General features: G+C 39.3%; 1 protein-coding gene across 3 annotated transcripts; it reads left to right on the forward strand.

Moving 5' to 3' along the window:
* Positions 1 to 561: 561 nt before the first annotated feature.
* Positions 562 to 22,983, forward strand: LOC145228276 (SH2/SH3 adapter protein NCK1-like). 3 transcript variants are annotated; one of them, XM_080093283.1, is made up of 5 exons: positions 562 to 752; positions 1,303 to 1,393; positions 18,777 to 19,366; positions 21,064 to 21,204; positions 21,729 to 22,983. In XM_080093283.1, exons 1-5 carry the CDS (start codon positions 627 to 629, stop codon positions 21,924 to 21,926), a joined length of 1,146 nt encoding a protein of 381 aa, XP_079949409.1. In that variant the 5' UTR covers positions 562 to 626; the 3' UTR covers positions 21,927 to 22,983. The 3 variants fall into 3 exon arrangements, with proteins under 3 accessions (XP_079949409.1, XP_079949410.1, XP_079949407.1); XM_080093284.1 differs by lacking the exons at positions 562 to 752; positions 1,303 to 1,393 and adding an exon at positions 3,666 to 3,717; XM_080093281.1 differs by lacking the exons at positions 562 to 752; positions 1,303 to 1,393 and adding an exon at positions 11,799 to 12,518.
* Positions 22,984 to 27,922: the final 4,939 nt, after the last annotated feature.

Below are 27,922 nucleotides of genomic sequence, written 5' to 3' on the forward strand. Positions count from 1 at the left end.
CATCAAACAACTAAAAAAACTTGCTTATTTCCACAATAGTTTGATTTTTAGTTTATGCATATTTGCATTAAACAGTATTTCATACAAATTTAACCATATGTTAATTAGCTTCTTTCATTGTCTTTGCAGTATTATTTCCTGTTTCGCTTAGTCTTAGTGGGTTATTTATTGTTGTTGATAGTGATGGAGATATAAAGTGCAAAGTGTTTGTTGTGTCATTGGACCATACTTTTGGTAATAATTAACATCAAGAAAATTGCAAGTTGCAGGAAAAGATAGTATTTAACGTTGACAAAATCTTGCATTTCAAACCTAACAATCTTTGTAAAATTGTGCCAATAGTGTTATTCTGAGGGTGAAATATAAGTACAATAATTTAATCTGCAATGTGCGGTTACAATCCTTCCAATATTTTATTGTAAAATATTTTGGTTGGAATAATTAATAAAGTTCTGTTACTTGATCCCCAGACCAGCAAGATGTGTCAGCAAGTCTAGGTTATTAAAAACAGGTTGTTTTACTTATTTATATTTACACTTCTTTAAGATATGTTAATATTGTAAACAACACCCAAAAATGTTTTTCAGATTTAATGTAGGGTTTGTGTGAATATATGTTTGATCGATATGTCTGTCGGTGGTGAAGAGTATGTCACTGCATTGTATGATTATGCAGCTAATGCCCCAGAGGAGCTGTCAATCAAAAAGAATGAACAACTTGTACTGATTGATGCAAAGTTTTCCTGGTGGAAGGTATAAATCATGACCTTTTTATATCAATTGAACATCAATGTTTTTTATTATTGAAGATGAAGAAAAATTGTGTGGTTACAGAGGAAAAGTTTTTTTTGTGCCTAGTTATGTTGCCAAACTTGATTTAAAAATATGTTGCCAAACTTGATTTAAGGATTTTCATATATTTACGGCTTCTATTGTCAATGTCATACCAAGGTTGTTGGTAAATCATTTACAAATTGTGTGTATAAGAGTATGTCTATTAGTCTTTCGATAAAATCAGGGTTGTTGCCAATTATGTAAAGTGAAAGAGACCACATGTTTAGTCGGTTGAGTGGGTGTAGCAACGGCCTGCCTTGTGTATCAGGTTGTCAGTTTCTTTCCCATCTCTGGCTTTCAATACTGTTACTGTAATATATTTCACCAAAATATCACTAATATTAGTAGCACTGCAAAATATGATCCTTAACTCTTTGGAGTACATTGAACACAAATTAAAAAAGTGAATACAGTGTTTAAACCATATTTCAAATACTGTTCTAATTCAGAGCATGTTGATTGTATTAAGGTACGAAACAACAATTCAAAGATTGGTTTGGTGCCTTCCAATTATCTTCGTCGTGACAAAGGAAAGGGGGAGTCGCTTGTGAACCGAATCGGTGAGCATCTTCTTTTTGTTCTTTGACTTATGGATTATCAATACTTTGTGGCAACAGTACATACCAAAACACTTCTTTCAACTTATTGCAGTTGTTGGTGCCACCAAATACCTGTAAGGTTGTCTTACAGAGTTGCCAATACATAGTGTTGCAAATTTCACTTGAATTGTTTGAAACTGAGTAATACTTTTTATTTTAACTTTTATTTCTATTGAAAATCTTTAGCTGTACACTAAAGAGTTAGATGACAGCTTAATCAAATTGTAGACAGTTTAAGACTGGCAATAGATCAAGCGTGTGGATATTATACACTCAATATGTGGGTGTCACAGTATCCGATTTCTCAGTGGATCTTTTGCACTGCACATAGACTTTCTTTGGTTTGGCTTAATGATTGGGTAGGGCAGACAATTTAGTTTTTCCTAGGTATTTATTTGTTTCATCTGTGTATTGTTTGATTTTTATGGTATTTCTATAAAACGGTTTTGCTTTATTGTGTCATTTGAGTGATTTATGCACATGTATAAAACACAACATAACATTATATATCTGTGTAAAGCAGGTTTGCACATGGACTTTTCAAAAGTTTCTGTGAAGGGTATGGCTGATTAGTGGCTACACTTTCTGTTGACATCTGACATAAGACAAACTTTATGGCTGGTGCATCATATGCTAATTGATCGCTTGCCTGATTCATTGTGTTGCATCCTGTTTGGCAAAGCTGTGCGTAACAAATCTCTGACTGTGCCATGCTGCTACATCAGCGTTGTTGTTTTAATTAATGAAAGGCATTCTGTGTAAAACTGTGTGGCTAAGTTGTTGTTGTGATTTGGTACACCTGTACATTTACAAGAAATGGAACCTAAGCTACGAAAATCAATTCGTTCTCTTGGTGGGTATTTTTGTTGCTTGTTGTATGTTTTGATTTATTTGGTACAATATGAAGCCTAAAGCTAGCATGGTGAAAGTATTTGGCTATCTGTCGATGATTGGGTGTTTTTGGGTTCTTAAAAGATGTTTTTGTAACAGCACAACAGCAAAATGTAGCAAAATTTAAAAGCAACTAATAAAGATAATTTTGTTTTTAATAATCATGTCATCATTTGGCCTGTATATTTGCTCAAAATAGCTTGGCAAACGATATTGTTGAACTTTTCGGGAAAAAAAAAACTGTAAAGGAAACAAAGTATTTTGTGCCTGATTACTTACATGCTCTTTTACTTCTTTTCCTATTTCAATGTCTTATATCCTGTTCAACTAAAAGGTTTTTGCTTACCAAATTTTCTTTTTTGACCTAACCAGCTACCCTTCCTACCACGATGTCATTAAAATCCCCACTTCACTGCCCTTTAGCATTCTATCCGATTCCAGTATCTTACTCATTCAATAATGTTAGATGCTACTGCGTAAGGTCACGTTTTAAAGGCCGGTCAGTGCAACTTGTGCATGTTATTTCGGTTTGCTGGATACGAGGAAATGACAAGCAAGGCCCCACATGTTTTAATGAGTTTGGGAGCGTTTTTGTAACAAGCGCAAGTGAGCTCTAACATTGCGTGAGTCTACTGTTTTGGTGTTGTTTTATACGAGCATCGTTTGGGAGATTGTGGTTTACAAGTCAATAGAGAGCAAGAAAAGGTTGTGTATGTTGCAAAAGGCGTTATCGTTCAATACATATGCGCTAAAAGCGGGTTTACAAGGAGTTTTCAACCTTTACAAAAGTTGGAAAAACTGTTTTTGGGGAAATGGTGTTTACTGGTCTTGTGATAGAAACATATTTTTAGCTAATTGAATAACCTTTGAATGTCCAGCAAGCTATTTTTAGGTCTTATTGGCTGTTTAAAGCAGTAAAGAGCATTACAATGGAATTACGAGCCATGAAGTTAAGATGATGTGGCGTTCTGTAGTGCAATTTTCACTAGACGTTTGACTTGTGTCTGGCGTTGTCCTATCTCATCAAATCTGGTCAAACATTAACCGGCAAGTTATTCGTCTTAAGGGTGTGTAACTTGTTCGTGTACAAACCATTCAACTGATCGCACCCTTTACCATTGCAGTACAGGGATGCCTTAACAACATGAGCCTTGCGCAAAACAAAGCTTAGCCCGTTGGTGCGACGTATATTTATCGATGCAAAACTAATTAGGTTCGATTTTGTGTACAGCCGAGCCCTTCGCGAGGGCACCCTAGGCAAATCTGTCTTTTAAATATGTTATGAAAGCATTCTGTGCAGTGTAGCAGCAATATTGTTGCGGTTGGATATATCTGTAATCTAAAAAGAAACTAAAAAATGGAACGGCAACTACGAAAATCAATTCGTTCTCTCGGTATGTAGTTTGTGTGTTTTGTTTTTTGGTTTAATTGTATGACATTTTTGGCTATTATGGACAATGTTAACTGTTGTTGGAATGCATCCTTGTTTACATTTACTTGATATGGGAGTTTGGTACACAATGTTTTCGCACATGTGAACAAGTGTGCATATTAGTATAATCCTGACTTGTGCTATAAAACGTTGTGTAACATCAACCCTTAATGCGGATTGCTTTGCTTTCTGTTTGAAGTCAAACATATCTGGCCTGAAAAGAGGTAGAAATCTCAACTTTGAACTGCTCAAACTTCTGTGCATTAAGCGCTGTAAGTTCCACAAAACGTTTGAGCTAATAGCCTTAACGGTACTGAAAAGAACCGATGTTTCGCCACAAAAACGCTTGGTGTGTCTCACAGATTGAAAGCTTACAGACTTTACCCGAAAATTCCCAGACACAATCTTGTCACAACTTTAAATTAACCAGATGCTTCCGAGCCTATACGCTTTTTGAGCAAATAATAAGCATTTAAGTATAGCAGTAACAAAATAAATACATTTTTTTAGAGAAATATTCGTGTTTTGCACCTTTTTATAAATGTTTAACGCGACTTAAGTAGTTAAAAACGGGTGTAACTGATGTAGCCTTCTACGTATCACTGATGTTGGCATGAGCATTTGCCGAAACGTTTGAATAATAAAGTATGTCGCTTTTTACGTCTATTTGGGCCGTTATAATCGTCATTAAACTTATATAGAGTTCGCATTGTTTAGCAAAATGTTTTTCGTAGTTAGACAACAGCAAAAAACGTTTGATTGCACAAAGCTTGTTAATGAACCCGCTTCGAGCGTGCACATACGAATACGGATAACAATATCACCAATCATTTTCACTTAACCATTTCACACATTATCACCTTTTTTGCTTACTTTGCCAAACAGGTTTATGACTTAATTGCATCTTTACAAGTGCCGCTCATATAACGGAAACGACGTGAGATTTAGCAACATAACATTGATTACGTGCACGATACATTCTGTTAGTCATTGTGGTTTGATATTTGAATCGCGTCCCCTATCCTAACAGATCCATGTTGCAAAAATATGTTAGAAATACATTTGGACCTATATTATCAAATCTCAATGGAGCATATGGATTGACCATAGCCTCAGCAGTTTTATTTTATTTTCTACAAATTCCCCTACCAATTACCTCAAAAAACTGGTGTTACTTCAATATGGGATATACATATATATATATCACTACACATATTTATACATACTGAGCTTATCATTTAAAACGTTTGCGTTTTAGCTACCGATGTTTTAAACGTTTTTATCTTGGTTTAATTAAGCTCAGCGAGAACATGGCGCCTATAAAAAGCAGTAAACAAAAGACAATCATTGCCCGACTTTAAAATTTGAATTCCCCCCTATCGGTTGTACGGTATACGTTGTGAACCTTTGCTTTAGCACCATAAAAAGGGGGTAAACAACCTAATAACTATTATTGTATACAGGTTCTTTTTTGGCGTCTGGTCTTTTTTGTATGGTTAATGTCTTTTGTCGAATTACTGTGTGTTCCCTTCCCTGAACAATTTGTACTTTACCTAGCATGATTATTTAGGCACAGTACCGGTCACTGTGTTTGACCTTACATCAACAAACTTTCTTATGGTCATCTATTGAAATGCATTATGTTTAAACTTGCATGTGTGGGTTTCGATGTCATTAAAAACACTCACTAATATGGCACCAAATTAATAGATGAGTATAGATAATATGTTACCGTTTCAAAACAGGTCATAGTGTATGTCCAATGGAAAAATGTGCTAAGCCACCCTTCTCATTTGAGGGTAACATTATTACGTCACCGCTTTTACATGCTCTCACATGTATAGCGTTACTTTACCCGTATCAAATGTAAATAGCTACTGTATACCCACAAACATATTCGCGAATGTATGTCCTTATGAAGTGTTGTAATCGATATTCGTGATTTCAAGTCAGGGGATAGACCGGCAGTCGCCAAGTCACGTGACATTCGTCCTCCAATGAGGATGGTCGCCGAACTTACGTTAATTGCTTCCTTCTCTATGGTCTTGTAATTGTTGACTTAATTAGCATAGGTCGCGTGTTTTAATTTGTCTTCCACCGTTCTATAGGGAGAATGTGACCTCTGCAAGTACTGGGTCAAATTACAATCGTTCTGTTGATTTATGACCTAGAATGCCGAAATTTTGGAGTTTGTTTGCAAGTTATGATTTTTGTGTCTCCTGTTTGGTTGGATTTCGATAATTTTTTTGGTTTGATACAATAATTTTCAACATGGGTGTATGTTGAACCCTGCGTACCACAACAGTCATAGAAGAGTGAAGGGGTTAAACAAAAACGTTGTTTAGGTGTGAGAATTTTGTAGTGTGTGTATGATTATATACGTATCACGACTTCCTCTTAAAAAATATCAACATTTTCGCTGTTCTTGCTTTATAATTTTATTTTTATGTCCGAAAACTGTTCAAAACTACATCAGTCGCATAGGATCGCAACATCGGTTATAATAGGTACATAAGATGTGAAAAAGTTGGAAAGCATTGGCTTAGTTAAACAAAATCTCTTCATGTTGGTTTTCAATCAAACAACGACAGCCTGACAACCAGATTTGTAAACGGGCCAGAAATTCAAATCCGAACCGGAATCGTTTCTAAAAAGCCCGTTTCGGCCCGGAAAATTGATACAAAAAAGAAAACATATACAATGGACAATTATAATGGCCTAAACATGGCGTTTTAGGGCTGTTGGACAATAGTTCAAGTCCAGCAACTAGCTACTTGGCTAGGTACTGTATATTTAGGAAATTTACAGCCACAGAATGTGAGGTCAGGCCCGAATCAAGCCCATTTGTCAAAAAAACGAACCCGACCGGAAAAGCCTGACTGCTTTAAACTCTTCTGGCAACAGACAACAACACATTTGAAGTTCGAAAATCAATCATATTTAGATGTACCCATGATCCAGGCAAGCGGGCATAATAATGTGACAGCAAATAATGAAATCCTATGTCATTGTGACCACACAGTTTCGGGTACATGTTGCTTTTCTGCCTTTGTGCAACATCTTGTTTCTGATGCATGTGAAAGCGAAAGTATTTTTTCTTCCTAACGATTTTCTGTCAGATATGGTACCTTTTTGTTTGTGATTCATTGTTGACATTTTTGCTTGTGGCCACCCTCTTTAGGTCACATATCAGTATTAGTTACTTACATTCCAAAAGCAGTGGTTCCCAACCGGGGAATTTTAAAGCTTAAGAGGAGGAATTTACTTTAAATTTTACATATGGTTTGTAAACAGACACTTGAGCTCTGAGAATATAACTTGTGAAAGTGATAAAAGACCCAATTTAAAATGTACTTTTTTGGTTTAGCATTTGCTTTGAAGTCTATTGGGGAGGAATGAACATGCTTTCAATCGTTAAATGAGAAATTTGTCAACAAAGGTTGTGAACCACTGGCCTAATTATTTAACTTCTGCGCACCTCGGGTTATGACCCCCTGGTTATGTTTTAAAATGTCGCACTAAATGTTCAATGGTGTTGTTTATTCAAAAGCGGATTTACTATTAAACTTTTTGTTGTGGTTGAGTGCATACAACTCGGTCATTAACCCTCTTTGAGCAAACACTAATAAAGGCGACAAAAATAAATCTTTAACCAAAGCGCTTTTCTCATATATATATATTTCAGACAGCGCAGCTCGTAAAACGCGTTTGCCCAAGTTTGTGCGTCATCCAGTACTAGGAATTTCACAAGTTCATCATAAAACGCATTTCCCTATATAGCGCAACCGGTTTTAGGATTTTTTACGTTAGTTTCGTCTTTTAATTTCTACTCTAGTTAATTAGATTATTTCTGAATTTCCCGTGCGCCGTAAATAGTCACAAAAGGGGATTTTCTATGGGTGAACCCAAGGGGTGAGGCTTTAGTCAGTGCACCAAGACTGGGGGCTAAAAGTAAACAAATGCCTTCTTTTTGAATCCTACACCACCATGTTGCCTACAGTTACTACACCACCATGTTGCCTACATTACTCGTAGCATGGCACCAAGAGTTCGACTTTCTGATTTCAGAAAGCCACTAAAACATATTTGGCAAATTTAAGCACAACATAGTAATATCCCTTGACAGTCAACGTGTTAAAGAGATTTACATGTATGTAGTGGGGATTGAACTCGCAACCTAAATAACACCCTAATGTCTTTTTTACTGTCGTTTTATATTTTATGTACTAAAATAGCATCAAAAAGTTACAAGATAGTTAACCGACGTTTCGCAATCATTTGTTCTCTTTCGTAGGCAGTGTAGTTAAATAGTCATGCGTGGCCAGGCGTAACGACTCTAAATGTATTTGTTCAGTGATGCTATACGTTAGTTCCCCAGTGCTGAGTTCGTATCTTTGGGTTTTGTTCACCTTTCATCAACGCCAGTGTTAACAGCTGTACCTAAATTTGGGCTAGATTACTTTTTGCGCCTTTTAGGAAGTTTTCTACATAATTTGTGCTTGTTTATGGAAACAAGTCCGCTTGATTTAAATGTAACATGTTCCCGCGAAGTTTGAAACCGATGAAAAAGCCCCCAAGAGGTAAGAGAGTGTGTTTTTATCCATGTCAGTATATGATTAAATGACAAGTTTAGTTATAGTTTAGTTATACGAGCTGCTTGAATTATTTGGCAAGATGTATGTTTAAACCATGTATTTTTTGATGTTTGTTTATGTCGTAACCTAATTTGTTTAAATAGTCGTTACATTATCCTTTCGTTGGCTAAAAACTTTCTTCCGTTTTGCACTGTTGGGTCGCCTACTTCCTTTAGTAGCAGGTATGCATAAATTACTTCTTTATGACTGAGCTGTCGAAACTCTTTTGTCTTTTCAATCAATAACGACCCATGGAGCCAGATAAACAATTGAGTTTCGTTTATGCAATTTCAATCGATCATAAGAAAACTGCTGAGATCAATTACCTTTTAGCTAAGAAGTTTTCCACAATATATGTGAAACTGTTGAAAGTGACGACTTTGAACAAGTAGTGTGTGATGACGTCATGGTTACGTCACGTGGGATGTACCGGTACAGTACATGGTAAATGTGTCTTTGATTGATTAATAGCCTTACATCCTCTTTAATGCGACATGCAAAGTGTGCTGACTTGTCGACAGCTCAAGATAAGCATTGCTGTTGGTTCGTGGTAGAGTAACAGGCATTCGTGCTTGTCTCTGGAATACTTCCTTTTCCAACAAGCGCCCGATAACCCTTGCCAATGCGAAGTTGATTTGAACAAGCAAAGTATCTTGGTCTGTCTACTTACACTCTAAAACTGTTGCTTTACCAACGAACTTCGTGCTGTAAACCTTAAACTGTTTAAAAAAACGTTTTAATTCCGAAATTTTGCTTGTGCACACAAGTTTGAAAATGTGTTTTCGTTGTTGACTGAAGGTAGCCAACCCCCTGTTAATTTTAGGGCGTCAATTATCTCAAAACTTGCCGCTTTTTGGTGTTTTGACATGGCACTAACATTTTTGGACTTTTGTGTGCAATGTTGGACGTACAATCACTTTTTCGTCTGTTTGTTCACAGTATCTCGTAAAATTGTTGTGACGTCATTGTCACGAAAACGAAACGTCACTGTGGTTGCGAACTTTAAATCCCTACGATGTTGTAAAATAGAATGCAAAACTTTACCCATTACTGTCATTGCCCGGGTTGGTTAATCCCAAAACATAGTTCCCTTTCTACAACAATAAGCCTGAAAAGCGTCATAACCCGACTGTGTAATCAAATGCGTTGATCAAGCAAAGATTTGTTTCCTCACTGTCAATATTTTGACTGCTGCCTCCCAGCCTCGTCTGTGTGTCTTTCTCTCAGGCAGCTACACTAGGGCTAAGACCACTTTGTATTGATTTGGTATTGAGTTTCACCTAATATTTAGGATTTTGTGTTTTTTTCATATTATCAAATACCTTAAAAATTCGCACTAGGTACACTTATCACTCGTTTACACTAAACAGATGCAAAAACATTTGAGTAAATGATCACTTTATTAACGAGATGGTATTACAAATATGAATGCGTATTAGGTCAGTCTTCATACAGTTGAATTTGCTATTTAAAAAGTGCTATGGAAAGCTAGTACTTGCTAAAGATTGTAATACAGTACTGTGTTTTATGTACAAGTCCTTAGCAGTACACATGAACAAAAGGGGACAGAGTTTGTTGTGTTATATGTTCGGCTTGACTTTTCCTGTTTGAAGGTCATGTTCTGGTACATGTAACTGTTGTAGTTTGATCGTGGACTACTTAGTTTTAGTTTAACTGCTTCTGTTTGCTTGGGAACATGTTTCCGTATTTAGAGTTAAACTTGAAAAAACAGTTGATTCTAAGTAACTGTTTTAGTTTGATTCAAACGGTTTGTTCCTAATAAAATAGAGCCCCCAAAATGCGTATTTCATGTCAAGCATTTTGACAGCTTATTTTGAAAACAGTGTCAAAAACTCTGATTAGTCTCCATATGTTTGTACTGTGTGTCTAAATAATCAGATCTATGTACAGTGTGTTAAGGAACTATATTTTGACATTCGAGTAAAAATCCAGCATTAGATATCAATTTATTCGCGAAAGGATTTCTACATCGTGTTTTCAAGTGCTTCGCACACGTCAACTGTAACTAACATGTATAACAACAGACTACGGAAAACCAAATACAGCGTACTCCGTGCTTTTCTGGCTTGTTATTACAGCTTGGCCGTAAAGTCACTTGAAGTATGTTATTTCCGTATCGCCTCTCTCTTGTATTGAACCACGTTTGACGCTGTTATTGTTTTGTATTTAAATGCAAATTGCCAAGTCGTCAGTGTATATCTTTGAAATGTAAACTGGTGGTGATCTTTGAAATGTAAAATTGGTAGAAATGGTGACTGCTACTCTTTGTGAAAATAATGCTACTGAACTGCACAAACTTCGAAATTGTGAGTTTCTTGTTGGGCCGTTAGTTTTCGTCATTAGACTTATAAACAGATTCGTGCTTGGTGTGAACGAAAACTACTCTTAAAGTTTGTCAATTTAAGACATTTAAATGTTTCTAAATCTGTTAATATTGGCTGTTTGGGCGGAATACCGTTTGCCTTCGTAAATATATGCAATGGATTTTTATCTCAAGACGCTCCTTGATCGGGACGTCATTAACGTTGAAAACAAACTTGGAAAAAATCGCGTTTTAGTGACGTCAACTTCCACGTCAAAATGCTTTAGAACTCTGAGAAAAAATGCTCGTTTAGTTGAACCATAAGATGTTTACATTGTTGCCTGTTTAATATTTACCTTTATGCATCACCGATGTGGTGGCAAGTTCCAAACATAAAAGCGACACCGGTAGAGGGGTTTTTCCCTTTTTCCGCGCCCTCCGATGCATCCACGTCAATATCGAACCGCATAGAAGGGCTTTTCACACGATACCGTCGCGTCGTCGTGACGTCATATACGCAATTTGACTACTCGTGGAGTATTTTGTGTCACGTGGATCGATGTCTTCTTTATAGAAGTTGGTTAAATGCCGCATAAGAAAAAGTTTGACCACTTTTAGATTCATTTTAGTGCGTCGGTTTAATCCGAAGATAACTCTTCCCAGGTGCACATGGTGAGGAAGTTAAGTGGTGTTTAGGGATGGACTTTGCCGGGTTAGCTTCAGCAGCAGTAAAGTCGTTAAAATTGCCTTGCTTGGTAGAAAACATCAGCGCTTTAATTGCACGACAAAAAAGTGTCAAATTTTCACGAATTATTAAAAAAACCTGGTGGTATCTTGGGCTTATGTAAAGTTGTGGTTCACTGGTGTAAAAAGTGTCCTCGCCGAGATTTGACGTTTTGAATTACTTGATAATTTCATTTTTAAAGGATAAATGCTTAAAGAGCCGTTTTCAATTTAGTAAGATCTGGCGTTGCATGATTTTTATGCGAGTGTGTTGTCGGCATAAACGGTTCAGGTCGTAATCAATGTGCATATCATGCATGGTGCTGCATCAGTCGCAATTTTGAAAATGTATTTACTATTCTTGCGGTTTGCTTGGTTATAAAAAAGATACCAGCCCTACGCAGAAAACAAGTTTCATAAACTTTCGTGTGTGTAAGTATTAAAACGTCTTCGGCAGAGTCGCTTAGTTGTCATTCGTGCGGCTGCAAGATCAATTTATTGAATAACAGTAACAGGAAACGTTGTTATTGCTTGTCACATACAAACTGTCACCAAAATTAACCGCTTATTATGGATGCTTAGTGGCAGTCCTTTAGAAGAGCGTTACTGACACGCGCAGATGTTGTGAATTTGTTTATTGCTCGTTGCAAAGAGCCATCATTCACTCTCGATGTGCCTTGAGGGTGGAGTCGGCGGACTAACGACTCCCTAGAGGAAGACACCACTTACTCTAACGCATTTACAGCCAGACGTTTTAAGTGTAATAACTGTTACAGGCGGGTGTATAGTAAAGGGTAATGGCCACCGCGCAATTGCCAGTGATTAGCGTTGATCTGCCTGATGCTGTTTACCTCATACAGTTCTGCAATGCTCTTTCGCGTTTAACTGTGGACGCTGTAACACGTAAGGATATGGGCTCGAACAAAGTCACCCCGAAAAGCTTTTTGAGTCGCATTGGCGTGCTTAAGGATGTGGATTTGACTGGTCAGTATTCCAGACGCAAAATTCCTGCTGAAAAACGAGAACGTTTGTGTCATGCTAGAAGCTACCATAAGTTTCGCCTGCACAGAATGCTACTTAAAGGTAAGGCTTGATTGAAGTGAAGTGGTGGTAGATTAACTTTTGGTGGTCTCTTATTTGTAACCTGCGGTACGGTTCAAAGCAGCAAGCATTGATTGTCTTACAAATGACTTTGAGAAACATTTGGATTTATTTGAATTCCGGTTCTGGAAAATACGCTCATGCGACAAAACTCGTTTAAATAGGAAGACTTTATGCATTTGTCAACGTTTAAAAAATTCTCATTAATTAAAACGTTCGCAACCCTGCTTTTTGTTTCGCATTTACCCCATAAAAAATTGTGAATGTTTTTACTGCCAAAATGAGTAAAAATGTAAACGGTTTGGCAGTCGTATTAAAAATCTTAACAAACAGTCAAATTAGCAAAAAAATATGTTTGCGGTGGTTGTCAAATGTTCTTGTGTGTAATAGCTTGTTTTCGTTTTCTTCCCATTGTTACAAACGGGTGTTTTGACCTAAGAAAGAAACACTGCTGATGGATATTACAATTCTGTGATAATAACTGCGTTGTGGGATGTTGGTTTCCCCGAAACCTGTTTAACGTGTAACATATTGATGTTGATAATGAACAAACACTTGATACTTTCGGTTTAGTTAATGGATGCCAAAAATTAAACATTGTTCGCATCGAAGGCATATTCAATCCCGTTTATTGGTCCGCTGAACAGAAAATGTTTAATTTTGTGTGAACAGTATGAAGATTTAGGGAAATGGCGTAAATTGACAAGTGTTGCAATAAAATTAGTTTGTTTGTTTGGAAATCATGTACAGTTTTTCGGAAGAATTTACCAAATGGATTTTCTTTGGTTTGTTCGTTCGGTTTTATTCAAGCCGTCTAAAATATTCGTATTTTTTTCAAACATAAAAATTCTTTTTAGGCGAAATAGTTGTTTAAAATAATAATTGATTTACTACAGTACCACAAGAGTATGTTTTGTGCCGCTTTGGTTAATTAGTTTAATTATGCATGAATTTGGAATCATATCCAAATCTATTCATAGACTATGCTGTAGTGTAGCATCTATGACTACCTTCAAAGGGCGTTACTTTCAGCAAGTGTCAACGTAACTGCTATGACTACACCCTCGTTTTCACGCGTGGTATGCGCAGTGTGCTTCTGCGCAGCTGTAGAACGGCGTGGCCACTAGTTTGACCTGTGACCAATCGGTGCTGGTGCCCAAAAACAGAATTTTTTTACCGTCGGCTAGTGAAGAGTTAGTTTTCTGATCTTATCGATGTACGTTCGTTCAGGTGTCAGTCGTCAAAGTGTTCAACACGTGTTATGTGCGGAATGTGCAGGCGTGGTTGTAAGCAATGTTGGCATGAAATTAGAGGGAAAAAATCAGCCTCGCATTTGGCGTTTTTGCGTGGGGAGAAAAAAATGAGCGCCACGTTTGTGACGAAATACTTACGTCACAATTGTAATTTTGGTTTCGTATTGACACTAACTAAAACATATCATGTACTGTATGTACATTTAGCGATCCTACATACCAATTATTAAACAGCGTTAAAACTGTTGCAATTTGCGGGTTGTTTTAGCATTAATGTGATTTATGTCGAGTAAAAACGAGTCGTTTTATACGGGTAACTCGAGTTTTGTCGAAGATTCGAGTCATGTCGAGTCTTTATTTATATCTTCACTAATTTATTAAGTTTGCCAAGGCAATAAACTTGCAAATGGACTGCGGATAAGTCACGTGATCCGCAATGCATCGCTGCACACGCTTCACGGTGCAGCCGAGGGGTCGAAATGCGTTTTATTATTGTTATTAATTGTCGTCCGTCACCGTTTCCGCCTATTGTGGAGGTCCGGGCCGCGGCTTTGCATTGCGTGGATCCGCTGACGTAACGCCTAGTGTTGTTTTTCGCGGCGTTATGTGATGTTGCGCACTGCAGGTGGCTTGTTATTAACGCGTTTCTGCTGTTGTGTTGATGGTATGTTGCATTAGGCGGCTGCTTGGTGCACATAGGCATGTGGGTTATTGTGTAACACGAACAGATAGTTTAATTTGACGTTGGATGTTGATAGTTTGTCAGATTACGTTGTTTCTGTTGGTTAGGTTTATAAACGAAAGCGGGTTACGATTTAAACAGTTCAACGATTGCCAAACTGTTGAAAGAAAACAGAGAAAATTGCAAAAACGTGAAAATGAGTAATAGCTCTTAAATATACTGCCAAAACGCAACTAAATCCGACAGAACAGTAGATAACGACGCATTGACAAAACGTTTTGCCGTTTTCGCATGAAAAAATAAAAGCAAGTATTATTAAAGTAGAAAAGGCTGTTTTCTGTAATACTGACTTGTTTTTATCACGATTTTTGAACGTTTGTGGCATTGTACAGTTTAACTTTTAGACTTTCTCGTTTTGAATTTCTTTAAAGTTTTACATTATTCGAACATTGAAAAGTATACATTGTTCCGATTTGTGACTCTTTGCACTACACACGTAATACTGCTCCGTTTGTCTATAACTCTATATTGTATACTAACAGTGTCATGAAAAAATTGATCGTTCAAATACTAGATACTTTTGGTTCTTTAACTGCACAACATCGCCACTTCTAAAACGAACGTGGACACCTTAATATAAATCACTAAAAATTCTGATACTATACTTCCTTGTGACTTTAGGTCTTATCGCGTTACGGTTCTGTTGAGTGCCTTGATGGACATCCTCTCTGATGTACATTGTTCGCAAAACTACACGATGTTGCCAACTTTTTATGCTTATTAATACGCCAATGCAAAAATAATGACACTCGCTGTAAGAAAGTATAGCGATTGAAACGTATATTGCCGTTTTTGTAACTTTTTTTCATTTCTTTGTTATAGCTACCTAACACTTTATCTCGTTAAGGCGCTATAGAGTTAAAAAGCATAACATATTCGAAAAACTGTTTAAAACGATGAGATTTTAATGTTTTTGGTAATTTACAGCATTGTGGATGTCATTTCTTCAAATAGGCACCACAGGGACGTCGGTTATTACTTTGTAGACACACTTTGTTTTCAAAATAATAGCTAGGCACGGTTAATTATAGCTTAAGGAAGTGATGCCACTTCTTGCTATGCCTCTTTTTAACAATTGGCTGGCGTTTGTGTGTTCAAAGAAAACTAACATAGGTTTACCCAATGTACCTGCTAGACTGATGTAACTTCCTTGTAGGCGTTTGTATGGTGTTTGTCTTAAGGTTGGTATAGGTTGATTATGTCTGTCTCTTCGTAAAACATATGTCTAATTTGTTCAGTTTTTTACAGTTGTTTTTAATCAAGAAGAATGGATTTATCGTTTAGTGTTTGAAATGTTTAAACAGTTTTATTTAAAAAGCCTATCTTTGAAAATTGTGTAGTTAAAACCTGATCAATTTAAACTGTTCTTATAATTTCAGTTTCTTGAAAAAAACGCAACCTAATTTTTTGCTCTGAATTGAGCCTCATAATTTTCAAGCTAACCCTATATTTTGCGCATATGGTGCTGTAACAATTTTCTAAATGTGTGTTTAAACCCTTGAAGTGTGTATCGAGCAATTTAGTGAGTTATTTGTTTGTCAGCGCACCAAATTAATCAATAGATTAGGGTTTAAATATTGCTTACCCCCAACTGTATACAGCCAAACGATCAGTAGCTTCCTTGTTGGAAGTCGTGTACCGACCGTTAAGAGGTTGCTGCGCTCATTTCAGTGTTTTTCATAAAGCATTAAGGTGTCTTGTCGACTATTGAGCATACTAAATGTAGCACTTGCTTCAAACCACAATTTAGTCTGTTTTTTTACATTGCTAAGTTTTCAGTATTTGAGGCCAAGTTTAGACTAATTCCTAGCATTTGAAAAGATTGGTTTAAAAGATACAGTAAACCTTGACTAATTCGGACCCGTTTGGACCAAAAAATGTCCGAATTAGGCAAAGATCCAGTTTAACCAAGGTTTACTGTACTACTGCTGCGGATATTAAATTTTGAATCTGTATTTTAAAGCAATTAAAAGAGAAAAAATCTTGTTAAATGTGACATATGCTGGCTACTGCTAGGCTCTATTTGCGTTTGTTCCATATGCGGAAGGAGCGGTAAACGGGCCGATAACGACCGCGGATCTTACTTTTAAAACTCTTGGTCTAGACCAGGGCTTCTCAAACTGTGGGTCGCGACGAATTGCCACAATAAATTGTATACGTGCGTTAATTTATTGTTTAAACACCATTCAAGTGTCTAGGCTATACCCATCAAGGGGTCACGTAGAATTTCAATTTATAAAATGGGGTCGCAGAGCAAGAAATGATTTGTTAAGTTATGTAATAAATCTTAGGAAGGAGTTTTTTTATATTATATACTACTTTTTCGTTTGTTTTTGTACACTTCAAACTAGGTTCAAGCTTAGTAGCGAGTTATTCATGTAAAAAAATCTAGTTTTGAAAGAGTTTTTATTAAGTCTTATCCAGCTTTTTTCGTTTGCTTTTGTACAGACATGAGCGCCTCCAACTTGTATTTTAAACCAATTTCGTGATTAGTAGCGAGTTATTCATTATACCTTGAACCCTGAAACCGACTGATTCTGATTTAAGCGAGGATTTTATCGTGCATTGATGTTGTTCATAGTCCTTACACATTTGTCCTTTTGTTTTCCTAAATGACCGTTTTCAGTATCTGAAATTCAATATGTTTTTACATTCAGGTCGCACTCCTATGTGTAGTTTTGTTTTTAAACTTCTTTTCGCCTCCAATGTCTTGGTTCAACCCTGGAGCGAATGCAGGTATTGTTATTTTACACAAGTTCGAAATAACAACATCTTGTTCCAAACCGTTTCAAATTTTGAATGTCTCTATTTGTATGGTGTAGTAAAATTTGAAACGCACACAGGAAAAAGCTCGGGTATATCAAACTGATCAATTATTTCCATGTTTGTGTGTTTTTGTTGGTTTCGGTCGATAAAAAAGCCTAAAAGCATTCACGTATGGAATTAAGTAACAAAAAATTACAAAATATTTTTCTTTCTTGCATGTTAGGTAGCATAGAGTTGACATTTTCAAAATTAAATTTAATAGAATTCCAAATATTTACGTTATGCTTAAAGACTGGGGACATATTCTTTTCGATCAATTGTATTACTCGTTAAATATTAAGCCGTGTAACATTCGACGAAACGCAGTGTTGTATAGTTAATGATCTGTTTACTGTGACAATGTCTTAGCTTTCAGCAAGGAATAATTGTTTCCTATACCACTTTCAGTTTCTTATAGCAATCTTTAGCCCTTATTTTCGTATGGAAAAATCTTTTTTTTAACAGTAATCGCTTAGTCCAGTATAAACTACGCCAAAAACAGTTCGAAAATAGCTGATTATGGGCTTTTTTCCTAAAGAAGAAAACATTTGTATTTTTTTTTTCTTCCAACGCTGGTTTGTTCCTCTCATTTGGCCAGGAAACTATGTTTAAACACTTCAAACAATTTACACACGCTATAGAAACTTATTCTCGAATTTGGTAAATGCAAATGTTAACCCAGCGGTTCACTCATTAATTTTCAAAGTGCATAAAAAATCGGCTATGTATGGTATACGACCCGGATGTTTATACTGTGTAGATTGCTGTATTGCAAAGTGTTTTAAATCCAAATAATTTTGTAACTTGTGTAATGGTTCTAGTGTTGTTAATCGCACTTCGTTTAAACTTGGCTGATAACATACATTACCTGGGTACTATTCTGGGTACTATTTTAATTACAATTGGTCTACATCTGATTGCCGTTCGTAAACACTTGTTAAGAGCACATATTCGTAGTTGAAACACTTTGGACTCGAAAAATACTTCAAAAAACTCTCACTGAAACCGTTACCTCTTGTTCTGTTTATTTGCACACTTGGAAAATTCTATTTTACGAGGAGCTGGTACCACAAATACTTTCGAATGTTCTGTTTAAGATAAGACCGACAATGATGCAAAACGAGTAATGACTTGGCTGCCATCTTGTGCCTGATTAAGTCTTGTTGTATATTTATACAGCATAGTATAGGATTGTCCAAAAAAATCGCGCAAGGGTGTGTTGTTAGTAATGAACTTTCCAGGGTATCATTCCGTATCGTTATTGAAGTTGGTTTGGCCTATGTGGTTACTACTAATGCTGTCTTTAAATTACCTAAAATCCTGCAAAAAATGTCTTGCAGATAGAAGGGTATTTTTGTTAAGGTTGTCTGCAATATGCCCTAGCCTAGAATATATAGCATTGTCTTTCGTTTTATAAAACAAACTTTTATTACTTTACAGCCAACAAATTCCCAGGAAAGGGAAAGACGAAAGCCCCCTACACTAACGGCGGCGACTCACCCCAGGGGGGCGGGTTCGGGATGCGCCCAGGCGGGGGTGCCGCGTCGGGAGGCCCGAACCGTCCAGCGGCGGGCGGCTCTAACGAGGAATACGTCAGCAAGTTCAACTACGACGCCATGAAAGATGACGAGATGTCACTTGTCAAGGGCATGAGGATACACGTCTTGCAGATCGAAGGCGACGGTTGGTGGCTTGGACAAAATGCGGACTCCCCTAGCCAGCAAGGGTGGTTTCCCTCCAATTACGTCACGCCGTCGAACAATGCCGCGCCGGTGACGTCACCGCAGAATGACGTCATCACTGTCGTGCGGACCCTGTACGCGTTTAATTCGGGAAACCCGGAGGAGCTTGCGTTCGAGCAGGACGAGGTGTTGGATATTATACAGCAACCTGCCGAGGACCCGGAATGGTGGATGGCTCGTAACTCAAGCGGCGAAACTGGCCTCGTGCCGAAGAACTATGTTGAAACTGAACAGCGGAATTACGATCCTGTGAACTCTCTAGCGTCACCCACCGAACCCGTACCGAATGTAAGTAACGTCGATTTGTTTACGCGTTTATATGAAACTGGTATATACTGTATTGACAGGAATCTGATATTACAAGTACGGTTGCGACCAAATTTAAATCGTTTTTTTTTTCGACACATTAGCATAGTAACATGGACATACTTACAAAGGATAATTGACGTTACAAAGTTTGGAACTGACTACTACAGTTGTTAAATCCGCTACTTGTAAACAATACAAACAAACAATTGGCAATCAGTTTGCAATGCTAAGAATGGGGACAAAAAAATCAAATAAAACGCAGGTGCTTGACTTCAGTTTTACCAACGCGAATATGTACAAAACATACAACCTAGTGTACAATACATGCTAAACATATCATCAAAAAGTAGGACTTCGTATGTTCCAATCTCACTAAGACTTACACGGAAATGTTTGACAGGTCGTTTTTCTAACCATTCACCGAATGTTTTAAATAACGCACTTGTAAGCCAAAGTTAAGAGGTATGCTTTCGAAAGAAAGTTTCTGAGAATATAGATGACATTTCGCAACAGCTGACTGAATAAAAAAGGGTCGTAAACTCGATTTAGCACCGCGAAGTTGCGTTGCAAGTCCCAGCAATGTGAACTTTTGGCAGACTTCCCAGACAAGGTGGTATCCACTACATTTTTTTGTTGCACGTAAATGCTTGTTAGTCCTGCTTTATTCGGTACAACCCTTCATCTGGGCATGGCGTACTTAAAATTGCACATAAATGTGTCGTTATGGCTGGTCAGTATGAACGCCCAGGGGCATATCGGACACAAGTGAGCTTCTACGATCTTCAATAAACCTAATAAGCAGTAATTTGCAAAGCAGTTTTAAAGGTCGATGGTAAAACACTAACCCACAGGCAAAGTTACTAAAACAATAACAAGATCCTCAACAAGGGTGAAAACGTTAAAAATAGTCTGTTGTAGAATAAACAAATTTGTATTACTATACCTGTACTGATAAGCCAAATCAATTGCCAAAATCGAAACAATATGTACATCCTGTGGGTGGAACATAGTCTGTAAAACATGGCTGGCATCATTATTGCTATCTGTTGAACCGGCGACGCACTACAGTACACCTATGCAGCAGTACATATAAAAGTGTTCACCTAATGTTGTTTAATTGATTATTCAATGACATTAACTTGTTAATTAGCTTGTCTGTTGTGATACAACATTTCAAAGTGCAGTGCTATTTTTTAAGTAGTACATTCCTCTCGGTATATCTTTTGCAGCTACCCTGTTTGGGATTTTTGAATATTTTTGGGTCCCCTTCCATGTTTTTGGTCCGCTTTTTTGTCCAACGCTATAAAATCTACTAACTACAAAAAATTTCGTCAGTTTAGCTGCACTTCGAGAGGTGGCGCAAAAACACATTTTTTAATTTTTTAAACCTTCCCAACTACCCTTCACTAACTGCTAAATTATTATTTAAGCTTTTTGCGCCACTTACCGAAAGTTGGCTAAATGTGAGGTTGAGGTGAGTATAGTGGTAGTAGGCTACTTTCTATAGCTACTACTAGTAGCTTTACCCACTGCCCCAAAAAATGGTACTTGAAGCTTTTTTAAATGTACACAAATAATAGTTTTCTCTTTTTGACTCAATATTTAACATGAAACTTGACACTGGTTCTGCTAAACCAATCGTGGTATATTTTTAATCACGTTTTCCATGTAAACAGAATCCTCCTCCTCCTCACACAAACGGCAGCAGCGGAATGGGTGATTGGTTTTTCGGTAAAATTTCCCGTCAAGAAGCTGAAAGACTACTCGAGGGTCGAGCACAAACTGGTGAATTTCTCGTCCGAGATAGCGAAACTGCAGTAAGTATTTGTTGTATTCAAACACTGATGTCGTAAACTGGTTTGATTTAAATATTTAAAGCTCTTTACGTTTGTCATTATGGCTATTGTCTTGGCCCATTTGATATGTGATCTTAATAAATAACTTTGAACTGCGTGCTAGGCTCTTACAAATGCGGCCGAAGAATCTTTTGAAAAATCGACATAAAATGGAAATGCTGTTGAAGGCATGCGTTCTTGTATATGCCAATACATTTGATGCGGCCGCCCACATATATATAATCGTACATCAATACCAACCGTCAAATGCCGTTTGTTTTCTAAACTTGTTTTTTTTTATCGGAAAAGCAACGTGGCATTTGAACTACTGGCCAATTTAACTTTCGCGTCCAGCTGATTTTTTTTAAGCTCAGTGGCTAAACTAGTGGCTGTTATAGTGAAATTAAAACCTTTGATGCAGCATACAGTAAAAAAGGTTGTGCGCCCTTCATGTTAAGTGTTGTTCAGTTACAAATAATAGAGAAAATATTTCGTTTCTTTTGCAGACTGGTTTTTCAATTTCAATGAAAATGCCTGGTCGTATTCGTCACTTTAAAGTCAGCGCACTTCCCAACGGTGAATACGGCATTGGACAGCGCAAGTTTGAATCATTGGAAGCTCTGATAGCGCACTACAAACGAGCTCCCATCTACACTAGCCCCGAACAGGGAAAAGCGTACCTGACCACGCCCCTTTCCCACTAGCGTCACGCCCACAAACCTGGACCACGTGACGTGCGTGTGAACTAAAACGGATCGGCGCCGTGCGCGTTTGCTTGTACAGAAAAAAGCGAGGCTGGCGGAAAACGGCGCACGCGCGCCACCTGGTGTGCAAACTAACTGTCCTTTACCAGAAAAACATAACTTTCCGTTTAAGTAACCTTTGGTTTTGCAACCCATCGCTTTTTGATTCAGTCTTCGTGGCAACATTGGCGTCACTATCTTTCAAGCGGTATGAATCTGAAAAAAAATGATTGTTTTATGTGGAAGGCTTCCTTTAGAAATTTTGTCCATTATTTCATTGTTTGAGGCCAAAATCGTTAACAAATCAGCCTAAGATTACCGCACACGCTGAATTGGTTCAAATTTTAATGCGATTTAACTAAGTTCAATGTACGTTATAGCAGCATAGCCTTCAATGTCAGCTTACGAACTACTTTACTGCTTTCGAACTTGATGCGGCTACAACTTACTTAGTACCAGATAAAAACTTGTTTTATTGCCGAACTTTTCATAGCTTTGTATGCCACAAAAACCTTTATTTTAAAAACAGATTGTTTCCGACGTATTTCTGTTGCGCAACTGCGCCTTGTGACGTCACAACCGAATGAACCTCGCTTTCGAATTCCACTATTGTTGTAACCTGTTGTACTAATTTAGGGAATTTCAACATGTGGGAAATTGGAAGCTCTTCTCTGCAACTTTTCATTAGTGTTTTTGCGAAAGCTTTAAGCAGCGAATTTCTTAACAACCTAGTTTATAAAGTGCAAACAAATTGGCGATTAAATGCACGAAGTTATCTTGTCACAAAAACAAGAAAACCAACATATACGACATTGTCTTTATTTTTACATTGTAATTAATACGCTAGCCATTGGTCTTGCTTATTGGTGAATTGTTGAAATAATACCTTATAGTTCTGTATATAGAAGTATTTATTGCTTGAAAAATTGCTCACTCTACTGCGCTTTTGGTTTTCGTTTTTCTCACTTTAAAACCAGTTGAAAAGTAAACCATTCTCACTCTTTTCGTTTCACGCAAATCTTCGCTTGCTTTTGTTCAACCAACCAGCATTGAAAACAATTTTCAGTTTATTGGTTTGAGGTAGCCAACAGATGATCAAGCACAAAAAATCTTGGGTGTAAAATGGTCAAAGCATTTCAGGACAGGCTACACTCCACTGTGAGGCATGACCTGTGTTCTTATTTGATTTAAATACGACACACACTATTTTGGGGGGCAACTCTTTTTTGCATTCAAATACCATTTCCGTCCAAAATTTTCCTTGACAGGAAAATAGTTAAGATGAACATAAATTCATAACTGGGATCAGCCCTGAAGCGTCTATGTCTATGCAGGAAAATAGTTGTAACTCTAATTCCATAGCACCCCCGATGTAGTAGTCACTTTTTGTGATCCAAAGACCCTGTGTCTTTTACTAAATCAATGCCATTATGACTGTTAAGTTTTAGATTACATTTTACAAATATGTGATAAATAAGAGCCACATCCCACCAACAAAATTTTGGTCGTACATAACCCGGCATAAAAACTTACAGCAATTCCGTTTCTAATTTCTCGGTTAATCCGGGTCTTCGCCTAATTCGGACAAAACTTGAGGTACAAATGATTTGTAATGTGATAAGGCTTCCACTAATCGACATCGGTTTATCCAAATCTTCTCCTAATCCGGATATTTTTTTGGTTCAAACGGGTCAGGATTAACCGAGATTTTGTATATATTATGTATCATTTGAATAAGTAGTGGGCTTTATATTACCGAAAATTTTGTTGAAGAAAGTAATGACAAGCCTGAATGGGGTTTCTAAATCAAAACCAGTTAATAAACTGGAACCGTTGAGAGAACCATTTACATTATTTCATGCAAAATCACATATCCCTTGATTTAGAATTTGAGTATCGTGGTTCAAATGAAAAAGAAATAGTTGCAGGTAACAATTTATCTTTCTTGCATCACAATAAAATTAATACCGCACATCTATTACATCTACAAGAATTAATTGTCCTCAAAAATAAATACAAGGGCATGTTTTCATTCCTATTGCAAATAGGTTTTTGCAAATATGTTTCCAAATTCTCGAAATCCAAAGTTCGCGATGTATGCCCTAAACAGAGGGGTATAAACCACATGTCAGGAGAATATACACGCATTTTCATAACAGCACATCATATAAACTGAATCGTTCAATTTATTACAGCACTCTTTTACGGAACCAAACAGACGACTTTTTGCATTTTATGTCCATCAACTGTTATTTTTATTTTCGAGCCAGTATAATTTACCTGTTTATATTTCCATGCAGCACAAAATTATGACGATATTGGGTTCCTAGGTAATGCTATCTCTAAACAGGGAAAACACCGGACGGTGGCAAACAAGAAAAATGAACCACACATTCATTACTGAACCATCTTTTCAAATCATGCAAATTCAAAAAAATGCGGGTGGCGAGCCCACAAACACAAAGTGCCGCGCTAGCAGGTGGGAGGTGGTCTTCGACGTCCAGCCTTAGCTTCCACCGATGTTCAGGGCTCAAACCAAGGCCGGACGTCGAGGAACTCTCCCGTTTGTTGGGCGTTCTTGGTCGCGACATGTGCTTCCGTGCTAAGTCGTCTTGACCGATGACGCCGCAAACGAAAGGACCAATGCCCGCTAGACGGTCGTGTGGGGACGATGTCTAGTTGTGGCGACGGTTTTGCGTTGGGCGTGCAAGAGCGCGCGCCCGCGCAATTGCGACATCTCGTCGCCGTTACACTACCACTTATGCCCCGTCGATACATGTCTCGTTTCCATTCAATTTTCTGATGAAATAAAACGTTTTATGTACGACCAATTGCAGTGGGTTCTGAAAAACCACAAACAGAAGTTGGGTAAAAGGATTGAAAAGGGGCAATTTTTCGTTTTCCGGTAGCTTTAGGTTTAGGAGGTTGAAGTCTTACTGCTTCGGGCCGGCTCGACGCGTCACTGCTGATCGGGTGCTTTGCACTTTGCTTAGCGGTGACGTAGAGCTTTCGATGCGCAAGTACCATCGCCTCCTGATAAGCTAAGGACCAGCTCCGCTCCTCTTGGACGAGGGAGGGCGCAATGCTGGGGCTATTTGCTCCAGCGTTGCTCCCCTCTCTTGTTCAAGAAGCCGCCGCCTTGCGGGATGCTTTTGCTCCCGCATTGGCTGGCCTTGGGCGGGCTCGATTTGGAAAAAAGAGCCTTGAGCTCTTTTTCACTTTTCTCTTTCATTTGTCATCGTCGCTGCTGGCTACGAAAAAAAATCTTTCAAATATTTTTTACAGATCGTCGATGACGCGCAGCAGCAGCACCAGCAGCAGCACCAACAGCACCAGCAAGTGGCCAAAAAACGCTAGTATATGTAATCCTTCTCTCCACGCCCAACTGGGCACGGGCAACGCCAACACCTCGACTTGCGATAGGAGAGGAGCGGTACCGAGCACAAGGCCCAGCACCGATCCCCTCGAGCAAGCCGAGAGGCCGACGCTGCAAACAGAAGCCAACTCGACTTGTCCCCGTTGCTACCGCCGAAGCAGAATGCCGCCGTTGCTCGGGAAACCGGCAGTGAAGCCGATTCCCGAGCTCTGACGTCACCTGTGACGGAGCTGGGGACGAGCCGACGTTCCGTGTGCCGAAAACACCCAGAACGAGCTTCACTCGAGCCCTGAAATTTGGGCTATTTCAATAGATGCACCCAACTTCCGTTTGTGGGTTTCGTGTGTGTGGGTACATTGCAATGCAATCACGTGGTCACAACGTTTGACACGGTTGAATAGTTGGCAGTCACGTGAGCGACATAGAGGTGTGGCAAAGGATGGGCCTGGTGCTTTTCTCGATGTGGGAAGCTGCCAAGTGGAAACCCACAATCGATAAGCAGTTTGTGCATGACAAGACTGCCGGACGGGACAAAGTCGCTCGATTCGACCTGTTACGTCGCTCGTCTTGCTCCTCCCACTCCTCTTCTGGGGAAAGGTGAGCGCGAGGTTTCTGGAAGTCGATGCCTTTGCCAGGCCAAATCGCATTTTTGAGTGTTTGTGGTGAGCCCACAAACACAAAGTGTCGCGCTAGCAGGTGGTCTTCGACGTCCAGCCTTAGCTTCCACCGATGTTCAGGGCTCAAACCAAGGCCGGACGTCGAGGAACTCTCCCGTTTGTTGGGCGTCCTTGGTCGCGACATGTGCTTCCGTGCTAAGTCGTCTTGACCGATGACGCCGCAAACGAAAGGACCAATGCCCGCTAGACGGTCGTGTGGGGACGATGTCTAGTTGTGGCGACGGTTTTGCGTTGGGCGTGCAAGAGCGCGCGCCCGCGCAATTGCGACATCTCGTCGCCGTTACACTACCACTTATGCCCCGTCGATACATGTCTCGTTTCCATTCATTTTCTGATGAAATAAAACGTTTTATGTACGACCAATTGCAGTGGGTTCTGAAAAACCACAAACAGAAGTTGGGTAAAAGGATTGAAAAGGGGCAATTTTTCGTTTTCCGGTAGCTTTAGGTTTAGGAGGTTGAAGTCTTACTGCTTCGGGCCGGCTCGACGCGTCACTGCTGATCGGGTGCTTTGCACTTTGCTTAGCGGTGACGTAGAGCTTTCGATGCGCAAGTACCATCGCCTCCTGATAAGCTAAGGACCAGCTCCGCTCCTCTTGGACGAGGGAGGGCGCAATGCTGGGGCTATTTGCTCCAGCGTTGCTCCCCTCTCTTGTTCAAGAAGCCGCCGCCTTGCGGGATGCTTTTGCTCCCGCATTGGCTGGCCTTGGGCGGGCTCGATTTGGAAAAAAGAGCCTTGAGCTCTTTTTCACTTTTCTCTTTCATTTGTCATCGTCGCTGCTGGCTACGAAAAAAAATCTTTCAAATATTTTTTACAGATCGTCGATGACGCGCAGCACCAGCAGCAGCACCAACAGCACCAGCAAGTGGCCAAAAAACGCTAGTATATGTAATCCTTCTCTCCACGCCCAACTGGGCACGGGCAACGCCAACACCTCGACTTGCGATAGGAGAGGAGCGGTACCGAGCACAAGGCCCAGCACCGATCCCCTCGAGCAAGCCGAGAGGCCGACGCTGCAAACAGAAGCCAACTCGACTTGTCCCCGTTGCTACCGCCGAAGCAGAATGCCGCCGTTGCTCGGGAAACCGGCAGTGAAGCCGATTCCCGAGCTCTGACGTCACCTGTGACGGAGCTGGGGACGAGCCGACGTTCCGTGTGCCGAAAACACCCAGAACGAGCTTCACTGGAGCCCTGAAATTTGGGCTATTTCAATAGATGCACCCAACTTCCGTTTGTGGGTTTCGTGTGTGTGGGTACATTGCAATGCAATCACGTGGTCACAACGTTTGACACGGTTGAATAGTTGGCAGTCACGTGAGCGACATAGAGGTGTGGCAAAGGATGGGCCTGGTGCTTTTCTCGATGTGGGAAGCTGCCAAGTGGAAACCCACAATCGATAAGCAGTTTGTGCATGACAAGACTGCCGGACGGGACAAAGTCGCTCGATTCGACCTGTTACGTCGCTCGTCTTGCTCCTCCCACTCCTCTTCTGGGGAAAGGTGAGCGCGAGGTTTCTGGAAGTCGATGCCTTTGCCAGGCCAAATCGCATTTTTGAGTGTTTGTGGTGAGCCCACAAAAACAAAGTGTCGCGCTAGCAGGTGGTCTTCGACGTCCAGCCTTAGCTTCCACCGATGTTCAGGGCTCAAACCAAGGCCGGACGTCGAGGAACTCTCCCGTTTGTTGGGCGTCCTTGGTCGCGACATGTGCTTCCGTGCTAAGTCGTCTTGACCGATGACGCCGCAAACGAAAGGACCAATGCCCGCTAGACGGTCGTGTGGGGACGATGTCTAGTTGTGGCGACGGTTTTGCGTTGGGCGTGCAAGAGCGCGCGCCCGCGCAATTGCGACATCTCGTCGCCGTTACACTACCACTTATGCCCCGTCGATACATGTCTCGTTTCCATT

The sequence above is a fragment of the Phallusia mammillata genome, chromosome 5 (assembly GCF_965637545.1).
Source record: "Phallusia mammillata chromosome 5, kaPhaMamm4.hap1.1, whole genome shotgun sequence".
In the NCBI taxonomy this organism is placed as follows: Eukaryota; Metazoa; Chordata; class Ascidiacea; order Phlebobranchia; family Ascidiidae; genus Phallusia; species Phallusia mammillata.

Coding starts and splice junctions, on each gene's coding strand:
- LOC145228276 (XM_080093281.1), top strand. CDS start 12,233: ATGGCCACCGCGCAATTGCCAGTGATTAGCGTTGATCTGCCTGATGCT. Junction 12,519..18,776: donor GCACAGAATGCTACTTAAAG/GTAAGGCTTGAT, acceptor ATTACTTTACAG/CCAACAAATTCCCAGGAAAG. Junction 21,205..21,728: donor TCCGAGATAGCGAAACTGCA/GTAAGTATTTGT, acceptor TTTCTTTTGCAG/ACTGGTTTTTCAATTTCAAT.